The sequence below is a fragment of the Agelaius phoeniceus genome, chromosome 4, assembly GCF_051311805.1.
Source record: "Agelaius phoeniceus isolate bAgePho1 chromosome 4, bAgePho1.hap1, whole genome shotgun sequence".
In the NCBI taxonomy this organism is placed as follows: Eukaryota; Metazoa; Chordata; class Aves; order Passeriformes; family Icteridae; genus Agelaius; species Agelaius phoeniceus.
The window spans coordinates 17,351,136-17,377,635 of NC_135268.1; the positions used below are offsets into that span (position 1 = coordinate 17,351,136).

General features: G+C 37.7%; 2 protein-coding genes across 8 annotated transcripts in view; one reads left to right on the plus strand and one right to left on the minus strand.

Annotated features, from left to right (window-relative positions):
• ANAPC10 (anaphase promoting complex subunit 10) overlaps positions 1 to 26,500 on the plus strand; it is a 144,218-nt gene that overhangs the window by 66,804 nt on the left and 50,914 nt on the right. The gene's annotated exons all lie outside the window — the stretch shown is intronic.
• HHIP (hedgehog interacting protein) overlaps positions 18,346 to 26,500 on the minus strand; it is a 75,409-nt gene continuing 67,254 nt past the window's right edge. Inside the window, exon 13 of the mRNA XM_054633473.2 lies at positions 18,346 to 25,606. Within this exon, the coding sequence (XP_054489448.1) occupies positions 25,413 to 25,606 (194 nt within the window). The 3' untranslated portion in view covers positions 18,346 to 25,412. The remainder of the gene's footprint in view (positions 25,607 to 26,500) is intronic.

Below are 26,500 nucleotides of genomic sequence, written 5' to 3' on the forward strand. Positions count from 1 at the left end.
TTTTCTTGAATTATTTTGTTAGCACTCAAAGATATTGGACAGATTCAGGGTTTTATTTTGGCATACTTCAGTGCTGTGGTCTGACTTGAAAGTTTTATTCATATTTTCTTTGAATAATTTTAGGATTTTGTTTTTAATTTATGAGGCCATATTATAAAATGAACTGTTGAAATTAATATTGTAATTTCAAGCTAACCTAAATTATTTTCTAAATAATTATTTTCTAAGCTATGTGGGTTAAATTGATTCTAAATAAAAATAGAAACTTTCCTTATTAGCAGGGCTAATAAAACCCTTTGCCCATACTCATGCAGCCTCATTTTTTTACCAGGGAACCTCATAACTCACATTTTTTTAAGCTCTTTATTCATTAATGTATTTTTTGCATTTAGCACATAGGAAAAAATAGATGAGCTACTTAAGATAACATGTTCTGCATCATCCAGTTTTCCTCATAAGTTTCTGGTGCAACTGTCTCCCATTTGAATACTGAACAAAATAGTTATAAACCTGTCCCTGCTAGGACCTCTGAAAGGTACCAGCATGATTATTCAGATGGTGCTGGAACCAGGTGCAATTTGCTTTAGTATAAAATGTGTCCAAAGAAGGTAAAAAAGAACCAGCCCCCAAGCCCTGTAAGTATGTGGTCTTAAGAAATGCACACAGCTGCAGGAAAGGACTGCCAATTAATGTAATTTACAACATGTTTCAAAATCTTGACTTAGATTGTGAGTTGAATAGTGGGGGGAAATACAGAAGGGAATGGTGGAGGAGTTCAGGCAAAGGATGCTGTGTGGTAGGGAAAAATTGGGTAAGCAGCATCTGGAAACCTAACTTGAAAGAGGAAACAACCAAAACTGCAATGAGTAAGAGAGAATCCAGACTACAATAGATTGGAAAAGAGCAGAAGAAGCCAAGAGGAGACCTTTGTGGTAATGTGTCACACAGCAGGAAGCAAACATGGTTGTTCCTTTTGACTTGGAAAGTTCTGTCACTTTCTCTAAGTAGGATACCTATGTCATTAGTTTGGCACGTTGTGCTGGTTCCAAAGTGCGAGATTATTTAATAGGGATTTGTTTCTAAAAGCAGGAATTGAGTAAAATCCACTACTTTCTTCACAGCTCTGATACCTGTGATTGCCTTGTGGCTGCAAAAGTTCTTTGCTTACATGAGTATTGAGGTGATTATAAAATCACCTCACTAAATTGTGGGTTTACTACTGTGTGATGTGCCTCTAGAGGAGCATCTTTCCTCCTGCACACCTCATATGTTGCAAGATAAATGCTTTTCGTGGCAGGTTGCTCATAAGTCATGTTATCATCACCTTTGCCAGTCATATGGAGCCAATCACAGCTTTCCCTGTTCATTGCAAAAGAATGCAGAGTAACCCATTCAAAGCAGCCTGTGAACACTTGCTTTAACTGTTACCAGTTGCTTTTCTCATCCCTCGTTAATTCCTGATGGATGCTCTGGTCCAGGCTCGCTGCTGGAGCTCTGTGTGTCACAGCACAGGCTGGCTGTGGGCATGGACAGTGCTGGGCAGCACAAGGAATATGTCTGTGGGGAAACTTCAGAGGTGTGATGACTAATTTGCTTATTCTTTCTCATTAAAATAGGCTCTTCATTTTAGATTAGATTTTTTTTCCCCCAGTTGACACAAACTTGAGGAGTCTGTCATTTCTCATGTGAGAAAATTGAGTTCCACAAAAGTATGAAATACTATGGCTCTGCTTATACTTTGACCAGAACACCACATATTCTTACAAGAAGAGGAAATCACCATTTGACAATGTGGGAGCAAAAGACATGAATCTTCACTAGACTAATTGGGTAATTTGCAGCTGCCATGATATTCTATAATAACTTATGAATCTTTGCACCTGCCTAAGGTGAAAGCATTTTACCTTTACAATCTGCAAGCTAGGGTCCTGGCAGGAGAGGCACATAGGCTTTGGGGACAGGAGGGGAAAAAAATAACCACCTGAATTTATTTTTTACAAGAAATGACAAATATAGCCTATTTTTGTTCCCCAGAACATGCTGTATCTTGGGGTGAGGAGGTGTGTCTTTGTGTCTCACCTAAGAAAAGCAACCTTCTTTCCAGGGTTCCTTTTTCTTATTTCAGAATGGGAAAGCATTCTGCAGCTTCTTGTCCAATTGAGTCTTTCAGACTGGATACATGGCAAGAATTTACCTTTGGTTGACTTTTTGTTTGCTCAAATAAAGCAGCTGCTACTCAAGTGGAGCATTTGGACCTTACCATAGTATGGAGGGCAACATGATAAAAATCTAGCTGATGTTAATTTTCCTGAGCAGATGCTAATATCCACCCCGTGACCTTAAATGTGGATGTTTTCTGAAATGCCTGCATTCCCCTGTTATCACCAAACCCAGTCTGTTTTCTCTAGACACACTGCTCCTTCTCCAAGCACAAACAGAGAGTTTAACAGAGCACTGGCTGGATCTGTGTTAGAAACCTGTGCACTGCCATAAATCCCTGACTGGTAAAGCACTGCCTATACTTACAGATTTTTCAGAAATACATAATTGTGCTTGTAGTGTGTTGGACCAGAGTCCCAATAGTTCTGTGCAGAGCTGTCTGGGGGCTGGGTTATGTTCCTTTGCTTCTTCGCTGTTGTATTTACTTACAACTAATTTTGAAAAAGAGAGGGAAAATGGTCTATAGGTGATTCTTCTAAGGTCTGTATGGGTCTGGTCTTGTTAGAAATGCACATTGGTGCAGCTGTCAGAGAATCTCTCTATGTAAATGTATTTCATATTCCTCTGGACATTTTTCTACTTCTGTTAAAATTTCTTTCATTAATTGCCTACTGTACCTTCCACTACATGAAGCGAAGATCCTTAAACTCAGAAAATTTCATTCAAAAGACAAATGTACAGTGAAATGACCCCTCACTGTCAGTTATTTGTTATTTTAGTACCCTCATGGTTTCCTGCAATTAGAAAAGAGGTAAGGGCACCAAACAACTTTCAGAGTATTTTAGGATCTATGAACATATCTAGTTTTTTTCTTCTATGAGAGATTCAGCACTGAGAACTTCATACATTTAACTGAATATTGTATACAACTCCTAATTTGCATAATTTTGAAGTAATGAAATTTTTGTTTCCATGATATTGTAGAATAACTTATTAATCTTTGCAAGTGTTTTACCTTTCCAATCTACAAGCTCGGGTCCTGGCATAGTGCCTTCTGTCATGGACTATTCCTATAACTAATACAATTATGCTTCATAAAAAAAAAAAATTCCACTCTTTAATTATAACAGAAGATTGGAAGAATCCGCATATTTTGGTATTCAAATTCAGGAAAAAAAATTCAATCAGTTTTTGATGAAAGGTGGAGGTGATTGGGTTTGTGCTATAAATTTATATATATAATTTATATATATAAGGAGCAATTATAGTATTGCCATCAGAAGTGCTCAGGATCTTTGGAAAATATGGTCATCCTGTGGAAAATTGCACATTAGTGTAGAATTTAGACTCAGAAGTTACTCTCTTCTAGGTAGCTGAAGTTGGATGTTATTTGGTCTCATCTGCCTTCTTCAATCTCCGGGTTAATTTTCCCAGCTGTTTCCCCAGGCATGTGAGTTATGTGTGTGTCTGTCTTCCTGCTTAGCAGTGAAAAGCTCTTTCCTCATCATCTCCATCCTTTACTTCTGGTTAGGGGAAAAGAATCAGGAATATCTTATATTGGAAAAAATTTTCTTATACTGGAATAATGTCTCATGGAGATTCCACTCTTAGGCAGACAGCAGAGAGAGCGCTGTGTTTGATTTTTCCTGTTTGCACATTTTCTGTGCTCCGCTAATTTTGGTATTGGTTCAGTGTTTATTAAGGTGTTTTTAGTCATGAGTAGTAGATATCCTAGAAATCTTCTGCTTAAATTGTAAGCAGAGCAAGTTTTGCAGGGAGGGCAGAGGAGGATGGATGCTTTGCTGTGAGAGGAATGGAAAATGCGGAGCAGTTTTCCCAGGGAAGGTAGCTGGAGGCACCAGAGCAGATCTGGCTGCTCCTGGATTGCAGGAGGTGGGCACAGGCTCCACTAGGTGGCACGTTTTCTGGTGACATGGTGTTGACAACACATCAATGAAACTGGATGGGCCTTTTTTTCTTTAATCAATATATAGCATGTGTTCTGTGCTTTTACAAGTCATAAATCCTGCTCTCAGAGCAAACGTGATTAATCCCATATTTCCTGCCCTGCAACCGAGCTGCATTTCCAGACCAGCCATGCATTCAGAATGTGTTCCTATGCTTTGGACTGTAATATGCTCTCCAAATTGAAAAGTGAGCTATTTTAATATCTGTAGTGCAAACCTCCTTTGCTTTACAATGTTCTGAGGCTTCATAGAACTTTAGCAATGCTCCATTTTAGCTTTCCTTCATTTAGAATCTGTTTGAAACAAATGGCATATGCAATATAGGATAAAGAGATACAACAATGGTTCTTGGTTTGTTTTCCCCTTAGAGTTTTTAAAAATAGCATCATGGAACCATTGAGATTGGAAAGGACCCTTAAGATCATCAAGCTTAAACATCAACACTACAAAGTCCACCACAAATAGTCCTCTCATTCTCCTTTAACTTTAGGTCATTCAGTAAATCTTGTATATTGCACAGGAATTATATTTATATCACAAACATCAAGTTTTCAAAATTTAAAGAGAATGAATTTTTTTACTAAGTTCTAAAGGTAAGAAATTTGGGGCTTACTATTTGGAAATTAATCTGAGTAGAACTACTTGGCTTTGAGTAAGATTCTTGTTGAATCAAATCTCAGTGCTAAAGTGTCCCATCATATTAAATATCAACCTATATCCACTACATTGTTTTGAATATTTAGATAAAAAATATTAAATTGAATGATCCATGATATAAGAATGTAATTAAATAATTACCTTATGCATCTTTTTAGGGAGTTCTGCCTCACTGCAATTGTTGATCAGATAACTGGGCAGTAAGTTTTGCTAAGCAGGTTAGCTGATGGGTGGTCTCAAGGATATTAATATTAAAAGATAAAATCAAAGAATAGAAGCAGATAGAATGAAATCAGTTAACCTCCCACTCTGTTTAGAGAAGGATTCTGTTTCAGGAGAGGCTGACTTTTTAAAGACCGTGACAGCTTTTGGATATCTCAACGGGCGAATAGTTTGTGGGCATGGGTATGACAGACTCCCACAGATGTTTAGAAAAGCCTTCTGCTTCACCTGGAGTTTTGTATTAAACTTACTGAGAAGTGTGGTGAGGTGTGCCAGCACAAATGAAGAAATATCTCAAACTTTTTTCTGTAAGTCATGCATTTGTGCTCTGGGGAATCTGCAGAGTGGAACGGGACACGCTTCTGCAAAGAGCAGGGTTTGTTTTCAGGTAAAGAGAGGCTGTTCCACAAAATATGTCTGTGAGTGGTGGATACAGAACTGAGGACAGAGTGATGATTGAGACAATGCAGAGAAAGAAGTAACTGTTGGATAATACCAATCATGTTTTTTCCACATCTGTTGAGCACTATTTTAGTGTATATTTTTCAAACCTAGCGGATGTTATTCAGAATCTTTATTCGCAGTCTTCCAGTATCAGAAATGGTTTGTTTCCAGACCTTAGGCTAGTCAGCATTAAAAATCAGATTCAGATTCATTGTGCCAGCTTTATTTTTGCTTCCTTTTCTGTAAGATGTAGCTAATATTCATTATATATCTAGAGAATTATTGACCCTTTTGAAGTTATCTGAAACTTTGGGTAGAAGGTGACATAAAGGTATAAATTTTGAGCATCAGTATTTAATTTTAGAACATAAAATCTGACCCAGAACTTTTAGCCAAGTACCAAGAAGAAAAAGAAGAGAGACAGAATAGTTTTGATGTCAATACTCTTTGGGAATATTGTTGATTTCTGGTATTAACAGCAGATTCTATGTGCAGAAGGCAGCATTGACTTAGTATTAATTTATCTGAATAAAGCACCTGTACAACAGCTCTAGTAGCTATTGAAAGGTAATTAGTTAAAGCTTAATTTCCTTCTTTAGCTGAGATTTAGGTTAGTTGGCCAATGACACTGGAAACACTGTAGCATTGGAAGGATTTTGAGAACTCTTGTCACTTGCTCTTGCAAGAGACCTGGAATTCACAGAGGTTTTGTCTTTTTGCTTCTGGAATCTGGAATAACAGTTGCATTTTTAAGTGATGAAGGGTATTTCTGACAGTCTCCAAGACCATCAAGTGTGAATTCCTTTCCTGACTAGTAGCCCAAATTGTTACAATAATTTGTTGTATTCTGAGTTATTGCCTAATTATTTATTTTAAGATAGTTGATGTTAAATATACAGGTGCCAGAACATTATTTTGCTGCAGAGGAAGCATGAAGACTGTGGAAGGACAAAATTCCAGCTGTAGATTTCATTCTCCATGTGTCAGTGAACTTTTGAGAGGGAAACCTGGCTCGGAGTAGCTCTTGCATTATTTCTCATGTGAGTAATTTGAGAAGTGTCTCAAAAAGCATATAAATCTTAATGGTTTTAAAACATTAAAAAGAATCTAAGCCTTCAGATTCCTTCAGTATCATTTGGAGTGGAATAGAATCACAGAATCAATCATAGAATGGCTTGGATTGGAAGGGACCTTAAAGATCATCCAGTTCCAACCCCCTGCCATGGGCAGGGACACCTTCCACTAGACCAGGTTGCTCAAAGCCCCATCCAGCCTGGCCTTGAACAGTTCCAGGGATGGAGCAGCCACAGCTTCTCTGGGCAATCTGATCCAGTGCCTCACCACCCTCACAGTCAAGAATGTTTTCCTAATATCTAATCTAAACCTGAAACCATCAATGGTTCCTGATTTGCAAGGCTAAGGCTGCAGCCAGTTTCTGTAATTGTCATTCTTGTGGATAAAATTTTTGATTTAATGTTTTCCTGAAGTGTATGTATTCTTGATTTGTTCTACCAGTTGTTTTCATGATGGATCCAAGTTTTTACAGAGCCTGGGATTAAGTAACTAATTCACTAGTGGGTTTGGGTCCACCTTTAGCTGAAATGATTGACCACAGATGTACCATCATGCTTGGGTCTGATGAATTTTTCAAAAAATGTAACGTTAGTACAGAAAGAGGCCTACAGGGTTCAGCAGTTTAGTGAAGATTGTTAGCCAGGCATCAAGAGAATTTGAATTTTATTCTTAGACTTGAAATGTGATAAATCTGGATATTGCTGGGGAAAAAAAGCATCCAAGTGTGGTGAATACTGTGTGAGGTTTGGAGTAGTTTTGTTTCACAATTATTGCTTTCTTAAATATTTATCTAACAAGAAACATTTCTTGCTTTGCCAAATGCCTTTCCTGCAATAGAGAACAGTCTGGAAAGGCTGAGACAGATCAGGATAAAGCATTGGTGGCACACCTCTAGCAAAAACAAGAACTCTTGTGTCAAATTATCTTGCAAGGCAGGAATTGATCCAGAATTGATGTAATGTTAACTCAGGGCAGGAATGCAATCTTAACTGAGGAAGTTGCAACATACCTTGACCGTTGCTAAATTAATTCTTCTTGTGGGATATTTAATTTGATGTGCATCACCTTTTCTCTCTTTGTGAGCAAGTTCAAAGTAATTCTGAAGATTTAAGATATTCTCAAGTGGTTGAAGTGAGTCATTAAATATTTTTATATGTTTAATTCAATTAATGTAGTTAAATAAGAGAAATATAGTTACATTAATGGTAAGAGCTGGGGTTATTCAGCCTGGAGAAGAGAAGGCTCTGGAGGGACCTGAGAGCAGCTTCCAACACCTGAAGGAGGCTGCAAGAGAGCTGGAGAAGGACTTTTCAAAGGGCATGGAATGACAGAGAGAGGGGGAATGGCTTCAAATGGAAATAGGGCAGGTTTAGATTAGATAATAGGAAGAAATTATTTGCTGTGAGGGTGGTGAGGCACTGGCACAGGTTGCCCAGAGAAGCTGTGTGAACAATCCATCCCTGGAGTGTTCAAGGCCAGGTTAAATGGGGCTCTGAGAACCTTGGTCTAGTGGAAGGTGTCCCTCACCATGGCATGGGGGTTGGAACTGGATGATCTTTAAGGTCTCTTCCAACACAATCTGTTCTGGGATTATCTGATAATCAACCAACTCATCAGCAGTACTTATTTGATATCATAGTCAAACTTAGCTTGATAGATAACATAGCCAAAAGAGAATTTTCCAATCTAATGGATGAATACAATTCTAAAAATCTGGTTTCTTGTTAAATACATGATTCACTTTCTTGGAAATGTCCATCAGTATCTGTCTAATCAGTTCTGAAAGTAAATTGCCAGAATATTTGCCAAAAATAGTTGAATGTCATGAGCATAAATACAGTAAATCCTTTAGACATTTAAAATTTTAGGTATAATATTTTTCTGCAGACTAATCCCAGTGTGTTCCTATCTATTTACTGATGTAATTTCTCTTCTAAAGACAGTGTTCAGTGACTGGGGCTGTGCATGTTAGGATAGAAATCCCGGCCATCCGATCTATCTGTTTCCAGATCCACAATCTTTTTTACTCTTCTGTTTTGTGTTTTTCACTTTGTCCATGGATGAGGAGGTCAGGAAGAGCTACGAAGAATCTCTTCTGAAATAGACAGGAGAGAATTTAAGACAGTAATAATAACAATTACCAAAAAAAATTGGAAAGAGAAGTTGAAAAAGGAGCCTTCTCCTCATAACTTTTCCATGGTCAGAAGAAAATGCAGGACTAGTCTTGCTCTGCATTCTTTCCTAGAAGTTTCAAAAGGTAGTACAAAGGTTGCCCAAATTCTTATGCTTCTGAGAAGATCTGTCTTTTGTTTCCTGGGTAAATATAGTAGGAATTATCTTTGTTCTCAAAATTTATCTTTGTAGCTGCATAAAATTAATCAAATCAAGTAATCTGTGAAAATCAACCAGATTTGCACTGCTGCAATAACCAACTTGGTTATGATTTGCAAAGAGTAAGTCTACTTAGTGGCCTAACTTGTTTTAGGATGTGGATTTCAAAGTTTCATGGATGCAAAATGCTAAATCATGGACTGTATAAAAACTCATTTTCACACTTTCTTTCCATATTTAAAAAACACATCTGTTTGTTTTTCAACTAAGGAATATGAGTTTCATTCTTAGTCTCTTCCATTGCCATGACAGGGATTAGTTTCAAAGTCTTGCTTTTACTCAATATATATTCCCCATGTGCTGTTAATGAAGTAAAATTTGATAGTAACATTTATCAATTTATTTTGAGATTGGAATTAAGGATCTGGAAATGTTGAGCTTTTCCTTATATTTGCTCTGGTTTGATTTTGCCCTTTTTTGTGTTGAAATGATGCAATTATTCATAAAAATTAAAAAAAAAAAAAAAGAATAAATGGTCACAACCAAATTAAAGCCTTGTTTTGATTAAGATAGATAGAATGTGTGTGTAAATTGTAGCACTTGCTGCTCTGTGTTCCGAGCCTGCTGTTGCTTTCTCCACTAGCTGAGACTCCAGTATTTAAAATGCTCCCTTTTTTTTCATACATAAAAATGTACCTCCAGCCCATCAAACCATTTCCTTGGGAAGTTGTGGTTCATGACAGCATGACCAAGTTAGTGTTCTAACCTGGAAATGAAAGGAAAGCAGAAGCTGAGCTGTTTGAGAAGCACTGGCACGGCAAGAGATTCCCCTGTCTCATTTTCCCCAAACCACATTTTTCTGGAATTACACTTCCAGAAGAGTCCCCACCCAGGCAGTTCTTCTCCCAGATGAGGTAAAGGAAGCCACCATCAAGCTGAGCTGGGAGCTGTGCTGGGCTTCTCTGAGCTGGAAGCCTCTCCTCATTACATCACACCTGGCTGGATTTCAGAGATTAACGAGCGGCATCTTGTCCGGTTTAATACATCGCAGGGCTCGGGTTCACGTGGAAGATGGAATCATAAATTCCCTGAGCTGTGAACTACACCTTAAGGACTCGCAGGGAGTTCTGAGAAGGCAAGAAAAAGAAATGACTGTAAACTACAGAGTGTGCCAGTTTTCAGAGAAACCTGCAGATTTTCTAGGACATTAGGTTTCAAAAGAAGGATTACACACAGACTAAACAGAGTAGAAGTCATAAAAATTTAAAGACATCACAAAAATAAGATCCTTTTTAGGTATGACAGAATACTAAAGGAAATTTATACTGAATTATACCACCCAAGCAGACCCATTAATTAACGTAATGAGAAAATATGTTCCATTTCCAAGGACCCAAGCGTGTCAGGAAGCATTTGACACTTTTAAAAGGGGGAGAGGTGAAAGCATGCACTTCACTGCTCTTGAAATTCCCAGGTTTTAGCTTATCTATTCACATTCATGTTTGGGCTGCTGAGGCTTTAGGATATGTACTAATCAAGAGAGAAAGAAAAAACTACTGCAAGTGACTGATATGCCTAAAAAAATGTAAACACATTTCTGCTGAATAACTCAGGATTCTCTTGTATCCTGAACATTGGAGAGTCTGTCATGTCATATCATAGGAAGGCAGGAATGAAAAGAATCTTTCTATTGTCAAGATATGATTCTGAAAATAATATATATGTGAAACTTAAAAATCCATAGGCAGATGCTCTGTGTTCATTCCAATGGCTTATACTTGTAAAGCTGGCAAGTAGGGCAATTTGCAGGACCAGGAAATAAAAGCCAGACATTCTAGGTTGTTCAGACATCATTTTTCTATGCAAAGGATTTAAAAAATCAGGTTCTAATTCCTTTTCTCAGAGTTTTTTCCTATTCCTGTTATCCAAGTATTCCCGTGTATATTGCTTGGAAATTCTTATAGTCATTCCTTCATAGAAGCAAGCTGAAAAATTAGTTTCAGCCTTAATCTTTTTTTTTTTTAGGATGTGAAACCCCCTGATCCATGTTCTTTCATTTCTCATCTGCGATGTAATGGCTGGTTGATGTTGAGGATGGGACACTGCAGGTAGCGTCTTCTGCAATGTGTCTTGTAATTTTTCAGTTGAAATAGCAACTCCCAGATGTTTTCACACAAATTTAGTTTTTGATAGATGGAACTGCCCCCTCCAGATGTATTCTTAGACTTAATGTGTCAAAGCATCTACATTTCTGAGGCATCGCTTTATTTTAATAAATGTGTATTTTGTACTTATATAGCTGATGATTAAGGATTCTCTAGTTTACAAATAAGTATCATTTTTATGCATGCAAAATTTTATGAGTTAAATACACCGGTGTGCATAAGTGTGCACATCTGATACAGCACATGGTTGATTTTTGGGATTAAACTTCATTTCTTTTCACTTGGTGGCAGGATTGGGGCCTGCAGATCCCTTTTCTCTTTTGTGCTAAGCAGCTTACATGCTGTGTGTGCAAAACTGTGCTGTAGCCAAAATAATACTTGAAATATTTGGTCACCAAGAAGCAACAGAAAGAAGGCCAAACCTTATGTTTTTGTGACCACATAAAAAGCAGGAGGTAAGTAATAATAGCTACCCTATCTGTGTGGTTGAAATGCAATGTAGCAGTTATTTTATAATAGTAGGCAACAGAGGCAGAAAATGCAGGAGAATTTTACATTTAATTGAAATCAGTGAAAATATTTTACATGGGCAAAATCCAGTTTATTTACTTCAAACATTATCCTATATTGCACTGTCATTTTATAGGAGTGCTGATCTCTACCCTGATTATGTTAATCTAAATATTTGCAATGCAGAGAATATTAATTTGTTTAAAATTGCTAGTCTCTTATAGCTGTTGTGGAAAGTTTATCAGCATTATTTATTTCTGGTAAGATATCTACTACTGAGGAAAATGTGCTAATAATCCCATTACAGAAAATTGAAAGAAAGCTCTTTCTGAGCAGGCTGCTTTCAAAACAGTCAGAGGACAGAATCTCATTTGCTTCTCTTTACTCTTTATAAAAAGGTTAATATGAATTATTAATTCATCCCTATTAATTTGTGTGATCATTTTCTGATCTCTGGAAGGTTCTGCTTAACTGAGTAAGGATACTGAAGATGAGCCCTCTGCTGTGCCTGTGCTGCAGTTAGAAGGGATTGCAGCCGGCAGAGCACGTTTCTGAATGAGGTGTCTGTAACACTTTAGGATACAGGTTGCAGTTCAAACAGTCCTGTAGAGCTTCACAGCCTCACCTGGGATCTCTCTTTGCTGCCCCAGATGTCCTGATGCCACCACTGGGCTCCTGCTCATACTCCAGCTGACTCAAAGCTGTGTCCCAGACCTCTGTGACTACTGAGTGACTCAGTAGTCACTCAAAACTTCAGCAAAAACTTGTCTTCACTTTCATTTCCTTTTATAATATAGAAAACACTTCAGTGCTTTCTGTTACTTGTTCAGAAGATGCAAGGATTCATATAATCCTGTGGGGTTTTAATGTCTTATTGCCATAATCTGGCAAATCTTTTGTTTTGAGCTTTTCCTTGGAGTATTTATTTGTCTGGGGACTGAAGCTCAAAACTCACAGAGATAGTCATGTGCTCCACTGAAGCCCATTGCTGTCTGAACTTGTCTTCCTGAAGACTCTGTTCAGCTTCATCAGATTTTAATCTCTTGGGTTGGTGTGCTGGCACCTCTGAAAGGACAGGCAGAGCTCCTGTGGACATCCACAGATCTGGATCTATTCTGTGACTTTCCTCTGGCAAGTGAATTTTGAAAACCAAAAATTTGTAGCTCTCAGGTGGTATTTTTTATGTTGGCACTGCTTTTGTAGCAGTTTGTGCCATGGCTTTGTGCTTTTTCTGTTTTGTATTCTCCACTCTGTAAATCACAGAGTCACAAAATAGTCTGGATTAGGAGAGACCTTTAAAGGCCATCCAGTCCAACCACTCTGCAATGAGCAGGGATGTCTTCAACTGCATCAGGCTGCTCAGAGTCCTGCCCAGCCTTGAATATTTCCAGGGATAGGGCATTCACAACTTCTCCAGGCAACCTGTGCCAGTGTTTTTACCAACCTCTTTGTAAAAATAACTTCTTCCTCATATCTCATCTAAATCCTTCAGTTTGAAACCAGTACCCCTTGTCCTGTCACACAAGAGTTTGTTCCCATCTTTCTTACACAAGCCCCCTTCATGAACTCAAAGACTTCAGCAGGGTCTTACCAGAGTCTTTCCTTTTCCAGTCTGAGCAATCCCAGCTCTCTCATCCTTTCCTCATAGGAAAATCATCCCTCCAATCATGTTTGTGTCTCTCCTCTGGACCTGCTCTGTGTCTTTCCTGTGCTGGGGTCCCCAGAGCTGGATGCAGCACTGCAGGTGGGCTCTTACCAGAGTTGGGGGAGATGCTCTGCCTGTGCTATGAAATGGGGCTTTTATAATTTGTGAAATAGTAATAATTTAAAAAATCCTTGATTATTCCATATAAGCAAACATTTTGGCCTTTGTCCATTAATTCTTTTACAAAACTTCATGGAGATTTCAGAGGTGCTCTGCCCCAGCGAGGGCCAAGTGAAGAAGTGTGGAAGAGGCAGCATTGTCAGTGCTGCCTGCTGCAAACAGACCTTTGAAAAGCAGAGCACAGAGGCAGAAAAGGGAGTTTGACTCACCTGGAAGGAGGCACTGGGGCACTTGGTCCTGCTTCCTAGAGTGTGAATATCTAAATTGCTTAGCAGGACTCATTTAGTGGGCTAATTCACACTTTCAAATAAGCTTTCTAGGCCAAAAGATTCTGACTCTGCTCTTCCCTCTCTTCCTTTGATCCACTGCTTTTTATCACTTCTGGCTTCACTCTACCTTGGATTCAACCAGAAAGACTACAGTCAAAACAATTTCTTGGGAAGGAACCAGCAGTTAGATCCCCCTCTTTGTGAATCTTAGTGGTGTTCTTATCATTACACTGGCACCACCACCCATGAAGTTAATTGAGGTGCTGGCTATGACTAACTTTTCAGGATTCTCCAAGGTCTCAAGCAAGCTTTGGCAGTTGTATGTCTTATCCTGCAATGCTTTTAGAAGGAGATAATTATCTATCTCCATATTGTTCGGGTACTTCTGAGCATATATGCCAGCCAGAAAAAAAATTTAGCTGTATTAAAAGAAACATAGTGAGTTCAGGTGCCAGGATATTGAAGCAGTGCTGGAAAATGGGTAGATGAAGATCTTTGGGACTCAGAAGGGTTTACCCAGAAGGGTACAGGCATGGGCCACACTTTGGGTAGTCGTTAATAGCACATAGCTTGAAAACTGCTGTCTTTTGGGGGAAAAAGTGGTCCTAAACACATCAAAACCACCAAACCAATCCTAATCTGTGTTTTGTCTAATCTGTGTTTGGGAGACATCAACACCAAGGCTGTAGGTTCAATCCCATATGGGCCTTTTCCTGAAGAGTTAGATTTGATGATCCTTGTGGGTCCAAGTCAGAATACTCTGTGCATATTCGGAATGTTCCATCTGGGGTAATTTCGGGTGAATCTGCAGTTTCAGCAACCACTGCTGCCTGAGTATTATGTGAGGGATTTCATTTCCAGGCTAATAGAAGACATGAAGAATTTGCAAGACAATCAGCTTAAAAAATATTAAAATGCAGTTTATCTGTATACTGAAAATCTGATAATTCCCTAGAAATTCCATCAGAAACAAAAAGCTGTAATTACAAATGCAAAGTAAAAATTATTCTAGTAATTTACAGGGGCCTCCTAGACATGAATTCATCTTACTACTAAGGTATTTAAATAAGAAACCTGAGAAAATGCCAGACAGCTGTATTTTTTGGAATAAGCTAACATGGTAATGAGTTTACTGGTTGCATCCTGTTGCCCATACTGAAGTCTGTGCAACTCAGTCACTTTGCTGCGATTTTTCTTGCAGAACCATCTTAAAAGCTGCCTATTGTTTTACCTTTTCATTGCTTGTTTGCATCTATCTAGAACCAAATAGCTCTAAGTGCAGAAATGATGCATGAGGTATTAACATGTGTGTGTGGCTGCAGGTTTGTGTTACAGATATAATAAGCAAGAGGTGTATATATATATGTGTGTGTGTAGGCTGCACATACATCTTGGAAACCTCAGGGTTAGGCTGACATAAGTGCCTTCTGATGGCTTGCTAGCTAAGATCCAGCATGAGGCTCTCTGGGGATGAATTTCTTAAAAAAATAAAAGTGGGTTCGGCCACATTTATTTGATATTACATTCATAGGTGTAAAATAGCAGTTTATAGTTTCACTTGTCCATTTCCCTTGCTCTGGACCTGCTTCCCTGATCAAGAAATTCAATAGCTATTAAAAGCTGCAGCTGTACTAACAGTCCTATGCTTTATAGGAGGCATTTTGCAGCTATTACTGTAGAACAGGCGTTCTGTGCCAGTACAGATGTTACGTCCACCTTTTTCATAAGCACTTTATCTGCACCATGGGCATTGCATTTCTAATGTTTGCCTGAAATTGCTAAACATGCTCTGTGGCTGTAATTTATTTGGGCTGGTGTAGTTTAAAGGCCTGAAAGCTGTGTCTGCACCTGTTCTATTCATCCGACCAGGAAAGCACGAATTCCACTGCAGGAGGGTTTGTGCAGTTTGGATCTGTTCTTTATAAGTCTCCTGAACCAAAGGCAGCCATTTGCTTCATGTGTATGCTCCCCTTCCCTGAAGTGGAAAGAGCTTGCATATATATCACAGAATCCCAATTTTCTTATACTGAAAGGAGAATGCACCTCTTGTTCTAATGAAGGACAGGCATACAGATCCCATATTCCCTCCCTCAGCCTATCTCTGAGCAATCAAATGTGCACAGTGAAAGGTGAAACATGTGGCTCCAGTGTGTGCAACTGGAGCAAACTGTGCCAGGATAATGACACCAGTTTCATTGCGGGACAGTGTGACAGATACTTCTGAGTGAAATGTACTTAAAGTGATATAAAATGAGTGAAAAGGGAAAGCCACTGCTGAGCCCGATTTGCCTCCTGACAATGCTGATATCAGTGAATTTGTGCTAATGGAAGGTAAGCAAGAGTTGAAGATGACTGAAACATTGTCAATACCTGAATTTTGAATATTGAATGCTGAACCAGTGTAAGAGCCATTCATTCAACTGTTTTAGCCCAAAGTTTTGGAATTCATGCAAAATCCAGGAGTAGTCCTAGCTCTGAAGGACAAAAAATAAACAAAAAAAGAACTTAAAAAAACCCCAGAAACCACCCCAAAACAAGCAAACAAGGAAGCCACTGTTGAGTGAGGTTTCCCAAACCAAAGCTATGTCCCACTTTGCCCAGTTCTGCCAGAGACATATGTCATCTGTAGACATGTCATCAAACATGACTCAAACCAACCCGTCCCCCAAAATAAATAAATACAACCACATAGACCGAAATGATTCTTTGGCATCCTAAAGATTCTACCCTACTTACTTGTGGTGAATTTTTAATTTACAGTTAAACCAGGGGCTGATCCATTACTTAGTGTTTTCATTAAAGTAAAACAGAAAAAAAAGCACTTGTGCCATGATCAGTCCCTTGAAACACTTGTAAATATGTTCTGAATTTAGTGCAATAGAAGGGAAAAGCAACATATCTATAAGAAAAAAAAATAAAGAAACAAGGACTTGAGGAACAGAGCTGTATGTGGAAATAAAAAGGCAATAAAAAGATTGTTCAAAATATATATTTTGGGAATAGTGAATGAATACTTACTCAAATATATTAGTGGTAATTGTATTATTAACATAAAATGCTCCTGAATTGTGCATTTAGGCTTTGAATTCCTTTTGAAATTTCTGATGGCTTTTGGCAAACCACAAGCCTTGTTCAAGAGGCTAAGGATACCTCCTTTGGTAAATCCAAAAGCAGATTCAGAATTTGGCCCTTCAGGTGTAGGATACCATCAGAAGCTTTAGCTAGAATTACAGTCCTGCTGTACAGAGCTGAGTGTATATAATTCTCTAAGTAATATTCATGTCTTATGTGTTGTAAAAGGAATGAAAGGTAGCTGTTAATTCCAAGGCTTATAAATATGTCAGTGGGTTTTCATAGTGTCTTAATAAATTACAAGAAAAACTCAGTGACTCATGATGTCACCAGAACTACATGCTGCACTGTATTTATTGTAATTATGTACAAAACTCACAGAATTCTTTTTACTATCTACATGAATATATAGGTCCCACTAAAAAATCTAAGCAATCCTCAGGGATCTCTTCATTATTTATTTGCCATCTTTTAGCTGTTTTCTTGTTCTGAGCACTTCTTCAAATGAAGAAAATTTTCAAGAAAATATGTTTAAAAGAACATTGCTGCAACTGCTGTATTTATTCATAGAAAAGCTGAAATAAAATACAGTTTCCAAATATCCTCAAATTTGGGTGAAGTTCAAATTTTCCTTGGATCCTAGTTCTCTGGCTGGCCACCAGCCCGTATCACTAATGGTATAGCTAGCTGAAAAATGGAAAAACAATTTCATGAAAATTTCAAGGTTATTTTGGCTTCAATCTGACACAGAGAGATAGCATCAATATCGTAGAGTTGGTAATGCTTCATTCTTTAGTTTAAGAAATAAACACAGGACAGGCTAAAGGCTTTAGGTAAGTTAAATGTGCAAGACTAATTCAACAGCATTTCACATTACCAAAGCAAACTTAGTGCATGAAGAAGCCCTTGGCTCTTTAGAGCTCCCTGCCCCAAGTGATTTTTGCTGTCCCAGATGCAAGTGTAGCTTGCATTGAAGTCTTGTGATGATTAACTGTTCTCTTGTATCATAAACCACAGGGCTGATCTGTGGAGCTGGCCCTGCTCCCATGTGTGTGCTAAGGTGTTGAGTTCAATGGAACAGAACCTGTTACTTAGGATGGGGAGAAAAGGAAAGAATTCCACACTGCATCCATGTTTTATGGCCCTCATTTAAACCACTGGAAATGGTACCTCTGAATTTAACACACCTTGATTTGATGACATGCTCCTCTGAAGATACAAAATAAACAACAAAAAAATAATGACCCCAGTGTTTCTCCCTCTGTTGCTGAACTAATTCTCCAAGATATCTGTGCTTCCAAAGCCTGTTCCCTTGTTCCAGCTGCATGTCCACTCACATACTGCTTGCCATGCAACAGGTACCTTTACAACATGGATGTCTTCATTTTCTGTCCAGGAAACGCCATTCCAAACTTCCCATTCCAAAAATAATAGCAGTGTTCAGTCACATTTTATGAAAGCATCTTAGAATTTATATAAATAAAACTAGTGTACATTTTTAAGGAATATATAAAAAGCTGGTGTTTTACTGCAAAGATCAAAGAGCTGATTCGAATTAAAATTTCATGAACTTTAAATTATGCATTTAGTCATAAAAAAATATTAAAATAAAAAAAATTAAAGCAGCAGGTGTACCTTATACAGTAAGATAAAGTTTAATATATTTTATTAGCTTAAGGGACACAGAATAACTATCTAATCAGAACTTCAGGCATGCATTTACATAAATATATTAAATTAAGAAAAGCAATTATACACTTAAACATCCTTTTGTCTAAAAAAATCATTAAATCCACAGATTAACAATAAATCCAACTCTATGTATTTATCACTTCCAGATACAACTGTTCCATTTCTCAGATATTACACAAATACATTTGTTAGAATTTATATGCATTATACATATATTATATATTACATAATAGTGTGTATACATACATGGTGTTCAATAATATAATAATAATTTGTAGTTTTTATAGCACTTTTCATTTGAAGAGCTCAAAGCGCTTTTACAAGGATTGATTTCACTAATTTTTGGATGGGAAGTGGAGGCACAAAGATGCAATTATTTCAGGTTGTACAGAATTTGTGACAGACAGCAACTGAATTCTCTTGTTGGGAACTTCAGTCCTGCTGTCTCCCTAAAAAGAACTGCACATATAGCATAGAGAGTCTGTGTAGGTAGACTTGCAAAGACTTGTAAGGTCTCAAACCAAGAAAACATTAATTATATTAATAATGTTAAGCACATGACTTCAGTGAGGCTCATATGCTTAAAATTACTTGTGTGCTCCCAGCTAGATCGGTGCCTGTATATGCTTAGTAGTATAATTCAGTTTACAGAAGATGCTTAAACCTAGCTTGAGTTTTTTCTCCAGATATTTTCTAATCTATTTTCCCACATTTCAAATGTACATACAGTACCTGACAGCTACTATGAATTAAAACTAGTTGAACAGGGGAATGCCCCTACAGTAATGTTCTCAAGTGACAGAAGTTTGTTATTTCCTTTTCTGCTTGGCTCCCGTTACAATCTAATTGTTCTCAAAGGGGAATTGAAGTTTTAATTCTGCAGTATAATTTGTGGGGGACAACTAATAGCATTTCTGGATAATTCACAGGGTAGGGTTACTGCTCCTGGTACTAATGGAGACCACTACAAGCTACATCTGGTGACTTAATACCAGGTGGTTTCTGGTCTCAGTATGTCTTGATATGAATTAAAGTCATTCTGCACACCAGTTTTGACTGCCTAGAACATTTTCTTTTTAGCAGCTCCTCCTAGGAAAATTCAGAAAATGGGCTTGTTTGTTACTGCCTTGTGATGCAAAACACCCTTTGTCCTACTGTAAAATGTATCCTACATTAAAAAAAACCTTGTCTCCAAAGCAGCCAACTCTCTCTGCCTTCTTTTCAAGAATACTCTGAGCACAGCCATTGTGTATATTCACATGCTTTAGCTGATGTTGCCTTTCTGAAATTTCCTGGGAATTTAAGCAGTTTTTCACTTAGAATATTTTTTACTTCATCACAAAATGAAAATAAATAGGAAAATCTCATGGTCCATAGAAGGACCTTTACTATATGATACACTGAACCCTCTTGGTAGTGTGTAACAGATGGAAAGTTGTTTTTTATCAGTAGAAATAAAATTCTTCTCCAGTAATGCAGCTTGCTGTCTGAGCAAGAAGATCTGACAATTTTGTTTCTGGAAGCCTGGCTGTGTGCAGTAGACAATAGGTAAGGATACAAACTATTTGCATATAAACCAGAATATTGTTTGTGAATGTCTGTAGCATAGAATGATCACTGGATGATACTTTCTCAGTACTGAGAGCTCAGGGAAGCAGGAGACTCACTCGGCTTTCCCATGAGCTGATGGCTGGACATTTAAAAAGCATCAAGAAATCAGGCAGATTTTGTGTGAATGCTGGCAACACCTACAAGGAAACCCAGGAGGATTGGAAAGCTCTGTAGGGCTTCCTGCAGGGCTGGGGCTGCACTCTTGTTCCACAAAACATTGGTGTAATGCTGCAGATGCAGACATGGGGAGGTCATGTGTGCACTGATGTCTGAAGTTAAGATCTTCTGCCAGCTAAGTGGATATCTTTTAAGGACTTAATCCTATAACTAATGAAGTCAATAGGAGATTATCACTTGACATCAATGGGCTTGGAGTCACGCCCTCAAAGATTAAAGTAATCCTGTACTAAGCTTTCAGGTGGCTTCTGCTGTTTCACACCTATATCCCAAAAAGTACGTGCCTTATTTCACTGAATTACTCTGTTGTTGAAAACAACAAACTTTTCAGCAAAGCAGTCTTAATTTTTTTTCAATGTTTCTGAAACATTTTGTCCTGAAACTACTTAGTTTTATTTTAAATATTTATTTATCAGGTTTTTGTAGCTAGAACTCAGATTATTTGATACAAATTTTCTGCAAATTTGAATTAAATTTAAAGGGTTGGCTGCATTTTTTATGAGTATTTTACATTTTATTTTTTTTAATATTGAAAAATGAAAAGAATTAGTTTTAACTTACCACTTGGCTTCCTTTTGTCTTTTTCCAAGACAAAGGACACCTTTTAAGTTGGACAGAAGATCAAAATGGCAAAATTCCTAATTTAAGTGATACATAGATAATCTAAAGGATAGTAAATTGAAATGTATGAATGTCTTTTAAGAATTTGCATGATTAAGGAGAAATTAGCAGTACAGGCTATCCTTGGACTTGTTTTTTCCACGTAGAACTAATCTTATAAATGCTTATTTCATGGATGCAATCTAATCTTATAAATGCCTATTTCATGGATGCAATTAGAATTAGATGTATGAAAACTCATTTTCACCACAGTGCCACTTAACACCTGTGGAATTACTTGTTCATATTTTCAGCATCTCCTTTTTGCATAATTTTACAGGAAAAGGTCCTTGTTTCTCAAGCCAAATTAGAGAAAACGTGTACTGAAAAGCTACATTCCATCATGCCAGGGATATCATTCTGGTTTTCAGTTAAGGCATCTGATCACTGGATTGCAATGGGTAAATTTGTGATAAGCACAGTGACTGAAGTGATTTCTGCCTTCCTCCAGCTCCAGTCTGTTTGTGCCTGTGCTGTGTGAGGCTGGAACTCCTGGACTTGTAATTTCCTTGTAAGTGCCCAGCTAAGACACAGTGCTAGAAGTCACTATAAGATAACAACATTCTGTGGAATGACCAAAAGATAAAAGGGAAGATGTTGATGCACACATCTGTCAGGCACTTTCAAAATTAATAAGCACCTGCAGCAACCAGGGATTGCTGATGTTTGCTGTGGGTCTAGAAGGGAAGAAGCTGCAAAACCAAATGTGGACAAGTGAGTGAAAGGAGGCAAACAGAGGTGTCTCGTCAGTGATACAGAATTTATATTCTTATTTATACCTAACTTACGCTTTGTTTGCATGAAATAGAACAATGTGTGAGGATTTAAAGGTAAAAAGGGTTTGGATCTGGGTCCCTGTCTGTTAACAGAAGAAATTTATTCCCAGAGCGGGGGGCTTTGAGTTAGTATTTCTTATGGGGCGCAGTAGAAAAATGAGTTTACTGTTTTTCTGAAATGGAGTGAAATGATTTGGAGCTGCTTTTGCATAACATCTTTTTGTCTCCCTGCTCATCTATGGAGTAAAGATGTTTCTCCTTATATTCCAGTAATATGCCCTCTTTCTGATCAGCAGCATGTAAAAAGAGAAAGATGAGTTTTCTTCCCAAAATAATAAAGCAGAGGGTTAACACTAGCAGGCATCAGGGAGAGTCATGTTTCTTGCAACAGGTAGGTTTGTTCTCCTTCAGCAGCAGAAAGGCTGACAGAATGCCTGAGATGTACAATGTGTTGGGAACAGAGAGGCAGTAGCTCCGAATAAAGGAAGAAATGAATGGAATAAAAGATTAGGAGAGAGAGAGACAGAGACAGAGACAACTTGAACACATACATAAAATCCCTTCTGGAGGCCCTTATCTAATTGCCTCATTTATCTAGTTTCATTTATAAGCTCAGTTTTATTCTGGGACACTCTCGGAGGCTGTGTGAGAATGGCTGCAGAATGACCTAACTGGCAACAGGCTTTCTACAGACCCTTTTTTTTTTTTTTTTTTTTTTTTTGCATGCCAATTCTCAGGGCAATTACTGCAGTTGCCCTTTTTATATCAGCATCTTGGGTGGCTAGGCCTGGGGTTTGCTCACTCTTTTTAATAGTATAATTTCTTTTGATAAATAAGCAGCTAGGATTTTTTTTTCTTTCTTTTTTTTTTTTTTATGAGAATTCTTCTTTTCCACTGGGACTTCCTATGAACATGTGGGCTTAATGCAGATGCCTGCTTTCACGCAATATAAAAGATGATTTAAAAATGAATCAAAACAGTTTCACAAACTATCTCGTCTCTCCCTCAAACCTTCACTTAGATTATTTCTTAATTTTGAAGTTTTTATGGAATGATTCAGAGCAGATTTTTTTTTTCATTTAAATGAAACAAACTGAAGAATTTTGCCTAAATTTGAAAGTGATTTTCTGGGTGCAGCACAGTCGATGTGAGTTTTTGCTGCTGATTTGAATGAGGCCTGGATTTAATTCTTTGCTCTTACTGGATTTTTATTTTCGGATTTCACTAGTAAACTAAATTTTCATTATTATTAAGATCAAAACTCCAAGATCATTGTTTTCCGTTCTCTGCATGACTGTGGCATGTGTATATTATTGTGAACCTCCAATTTAGGTGCCATCTGTGGCATTTTTTAAGGCACTAAGCAGTGAGAAAAGAGCTATCACATCTCCCCAGCTGGTTGTTGAAAACGTGTCACAGTAGAGTTAAAGTTGGGTTTATTTTTAAATATATTTCATTGAAGAAAGTGTTAAAGATGTTATCTCTGTCAGATATTTAAATGTTGCTAAAATACTTCAGCAACTTTCTTGCCTTGCTGACTATGAAGAGTGTAATAAAACCGTGCTATGTGACAGATTTAGACAGCTGGCTCATTCATGAGAAGTTCACGTTTTTGTCACCCACGTTGAATAAGGAAAGATTAGATGCTAAGGTCAATTTACAAAAATGGTTGTCAGGACATTTTTTAATTGTAGAACTTTTTGTGATGGAATTCAGGGAAAAGACTAAAGGCAGAAAGCAGTGGAGACAAAGAGCTGCTATTAACCTACAGATGCTACCACAGGGTTCATTTTAAGATTGGTCACACTGCTTAGCCAATGAAGTGTTCGTGTGACTATAAGGGACCACCCTTTTCTGGGGTGAGAGGGCAATTTGGTCTTCATGCTCATTTAATCCCAAGATGTCTTTCAATGGACTGTCAGTTGAATCTACATTGTGCAAAATTATGCATGCACTTTTTAATGCAGACCATTGTTCTCTGAGCACTTAACCAAGATTTCTCAACCAATTCCATTTGGCATGAGGTCACTGAAACCCAGGCAAACATATATGGAAGGCAAATGTAATTGTCTGTTCCTCAGAGCTGGAATGTGTGAGACACAGAAATGCAAGTATTGGTTATGCTGTAATTTCAGATTTAATACTTACTAAATGAACAATGACAAATTTCTATAAAGGAAAATTTGTTGCATGCTGCTGCCCTGGAGAGATGATTTTACTACTGGAATGTAACATGGGGAAAGTCTTTTAGATCTGTTTGGCTAAAGTGTTGTCAGTCTTTGATGCATGAGCAGCTGCTTCTAAGGACCACAGGATGTGCACACTGGGGCTGCTCTGCTTTCTTTTCTTAGGCAAGATTTTGTAAAAGCTGCAGTAGGTAGTTTGCAGGTAGTGCAAAGGAAACCTGATAGTTGGTAAGCAGTGAACAAAGAAACTGCCAGCAGAGCTGGAGATAAGAGGGCACCAGTTCTGCAGAATACATCTAATTAATTAATACCTTAGAAAACCTGACTACAGCACGTAGACCACATTTATTGATACATTTACAAAGACTTGGTTTTCTGTTGGCTCTCCAAGGAACACTTAGAACCACATTTGGCAAGAGCTGCTGTAGGTTTTGTACAAGTGACACCGTGCACAGGCAGCCCGTGCTCATGCGAGCTCTTGCCCTGGGGCGCCCCGTTCAGTGTGACATGGGCAGAGTCTGCCTGGGTATCACCTCTTGCACTGTCCTGCTACAGTGAAAATCACTTTATGGACACTTGAAACACATGCTGCAATTTTATTAGGGTTGGTGGGCGTTTGCTTTTTTTTTTCTCATCCGCTGTGAATGATCACAAGTTGACACAAGGGTACGTTTCTAGATTAGATCCACAACACATTAAAGTGTGTGTGTGTTTGCTCTCTCTTTCCCACTCTTTCCAATTACCTTGGTGAAAAATGTAACTTTAGTATTTTACAGGACATGGTAAAGCTGTCTCATCTAGGTGATGTCTATATTATAAAAATAAAATAAAATAATATAAATATGTAACATGAACCCAGTGCCCATCGTTAAATAAAATATATGATAAAAAGCAGACCTTCTAGGATGACTGGTTTTGAAATATGCGAATATAATTTAATTATTAAACACTTGAAACAATCTTGATATTAAGCTGCGATAACCAGATTTTTGCATCTATGCTAGATAAAGAAATAACATTCTGTAATAGAGTTACATTGATGAAAGTGAAGGTTACAGTCTTACAATGAATTGCCTAGATAGGAATGCATTAAGCAGTTCTGAAATATTGTCTCATGATGGAGTTCAGTTTACCTTAGAAACTGTTACAACTGGAATTTATTAAGTCCAGCAGTTTATACAGCGATGTTTGGAAACTGCTTTCTCACTGCTATAATCAGATAGGTACAGGAAGGAGATTTCTGGGATGTCAAAGAATCCATTAAGACATCAGGAAAGTCCTTTGACGAAAATGTGTTTTACAGTGGAATTGCTTCGTAAACTATTTCTCATGAAGAAATAAATATTAAAAAAGATTCCACTCTCTGCAAAACCGTATTTGTGATAGCGGCTGTGTGTGTATGCGTGCACATATTGGATATCAGGACGCCTGTGGAGACGTGCAGGAATATTTACACACATACAGGGGATTTTTCTGCACATTGGTGGATATTACACTTAAATTAATAAAGGAAATCAAATCACCGGTGTTTGTTGCAGGATAACAGTCTTTCAAAAACGACAGGATTCAAAACAAATGCCCGCTGAAAGTGGAGTTTCCAAATAGTCCCAGAAACTATACAATGTAGCTGGTTAGATCCAGCAAATAGGATGTCATGTCTAGGATCTGATCCAGAATACCTGCCCTTGTCACTCTTCGGATGTTTCTGTCCACTTGTTCACACTGGGGGCCGAGATAGCCTTTTTTACACAAGCATTTATTGGGCCTCACACAGACACCTCCATGTCGACAGGCTGGGTCACATTTTGCTGTGGGTGAAAAAAACAGTGATTTTCTAATTTGTTTAGGTCATCACAAACCAGAAAAAGATACAGTACACATTCATTTAGAGCTTTTCTAACCTTGTAGTGAAAAAGCATATAAATTAAAAACAGCATAGAAAGGATGAAATATTAGGAGTGTTGAAAACATATTTTCTAAAGTTTTAGAATATTAGGGGGAGAAAGTAATTTTGTATATAATTTTGAGGACGTTACCTGGGACAAGACTGATAAACTCAAATAACAGATTTTTTATGAAATGTCCAATTCCCATATTCAGGTTTCATTTAGGAATCTCAAGCAAGCTCCTTTGTATACTCAGAGTTCTGCACTACACAGGTGCCTCAGCAAAGCACACTACACCTGAGCAGTGCACCCAATGCACTCCTTTGGCTCTTGAATCACTTAATGCTGGGACCAAAATTGAACTCCTATTGGAGAAAAAAGTGCCAGGGTGTTTTTTCAACCATTTTTCTCAGTTATATAAGTTTCAAAGTTTTCCCCTCTCTTTAGCAGATGCCTGATGATTTATCTATAGAATTCTAGGTTAATCAGCTTGCTTCAGTCCTTCAAATATAGCTCCTATTTTAAATTGTAGCCAGTGTTAGCAAAATTAATAATCAATAACTTTAGCTGTGGTAGTATTTTCTTCTGGGGTAGTCACAGGACTGTGATATATATATAATGTATATAATATTTCTTTCTTTTTCTGCAGGTGTTATGCTGCTTAATGTTAATGTCTATTGCAATGAACTTTAATATGGATTTATGGATATTTATACTACACTAACAAAATGCAGGTTTTCTTGATTCTGTCCAAGAGTTTCTTAACTACATGAAAAGGAAACTCATACCTTGAAAGGTAAATTTTCTTATTTAAAC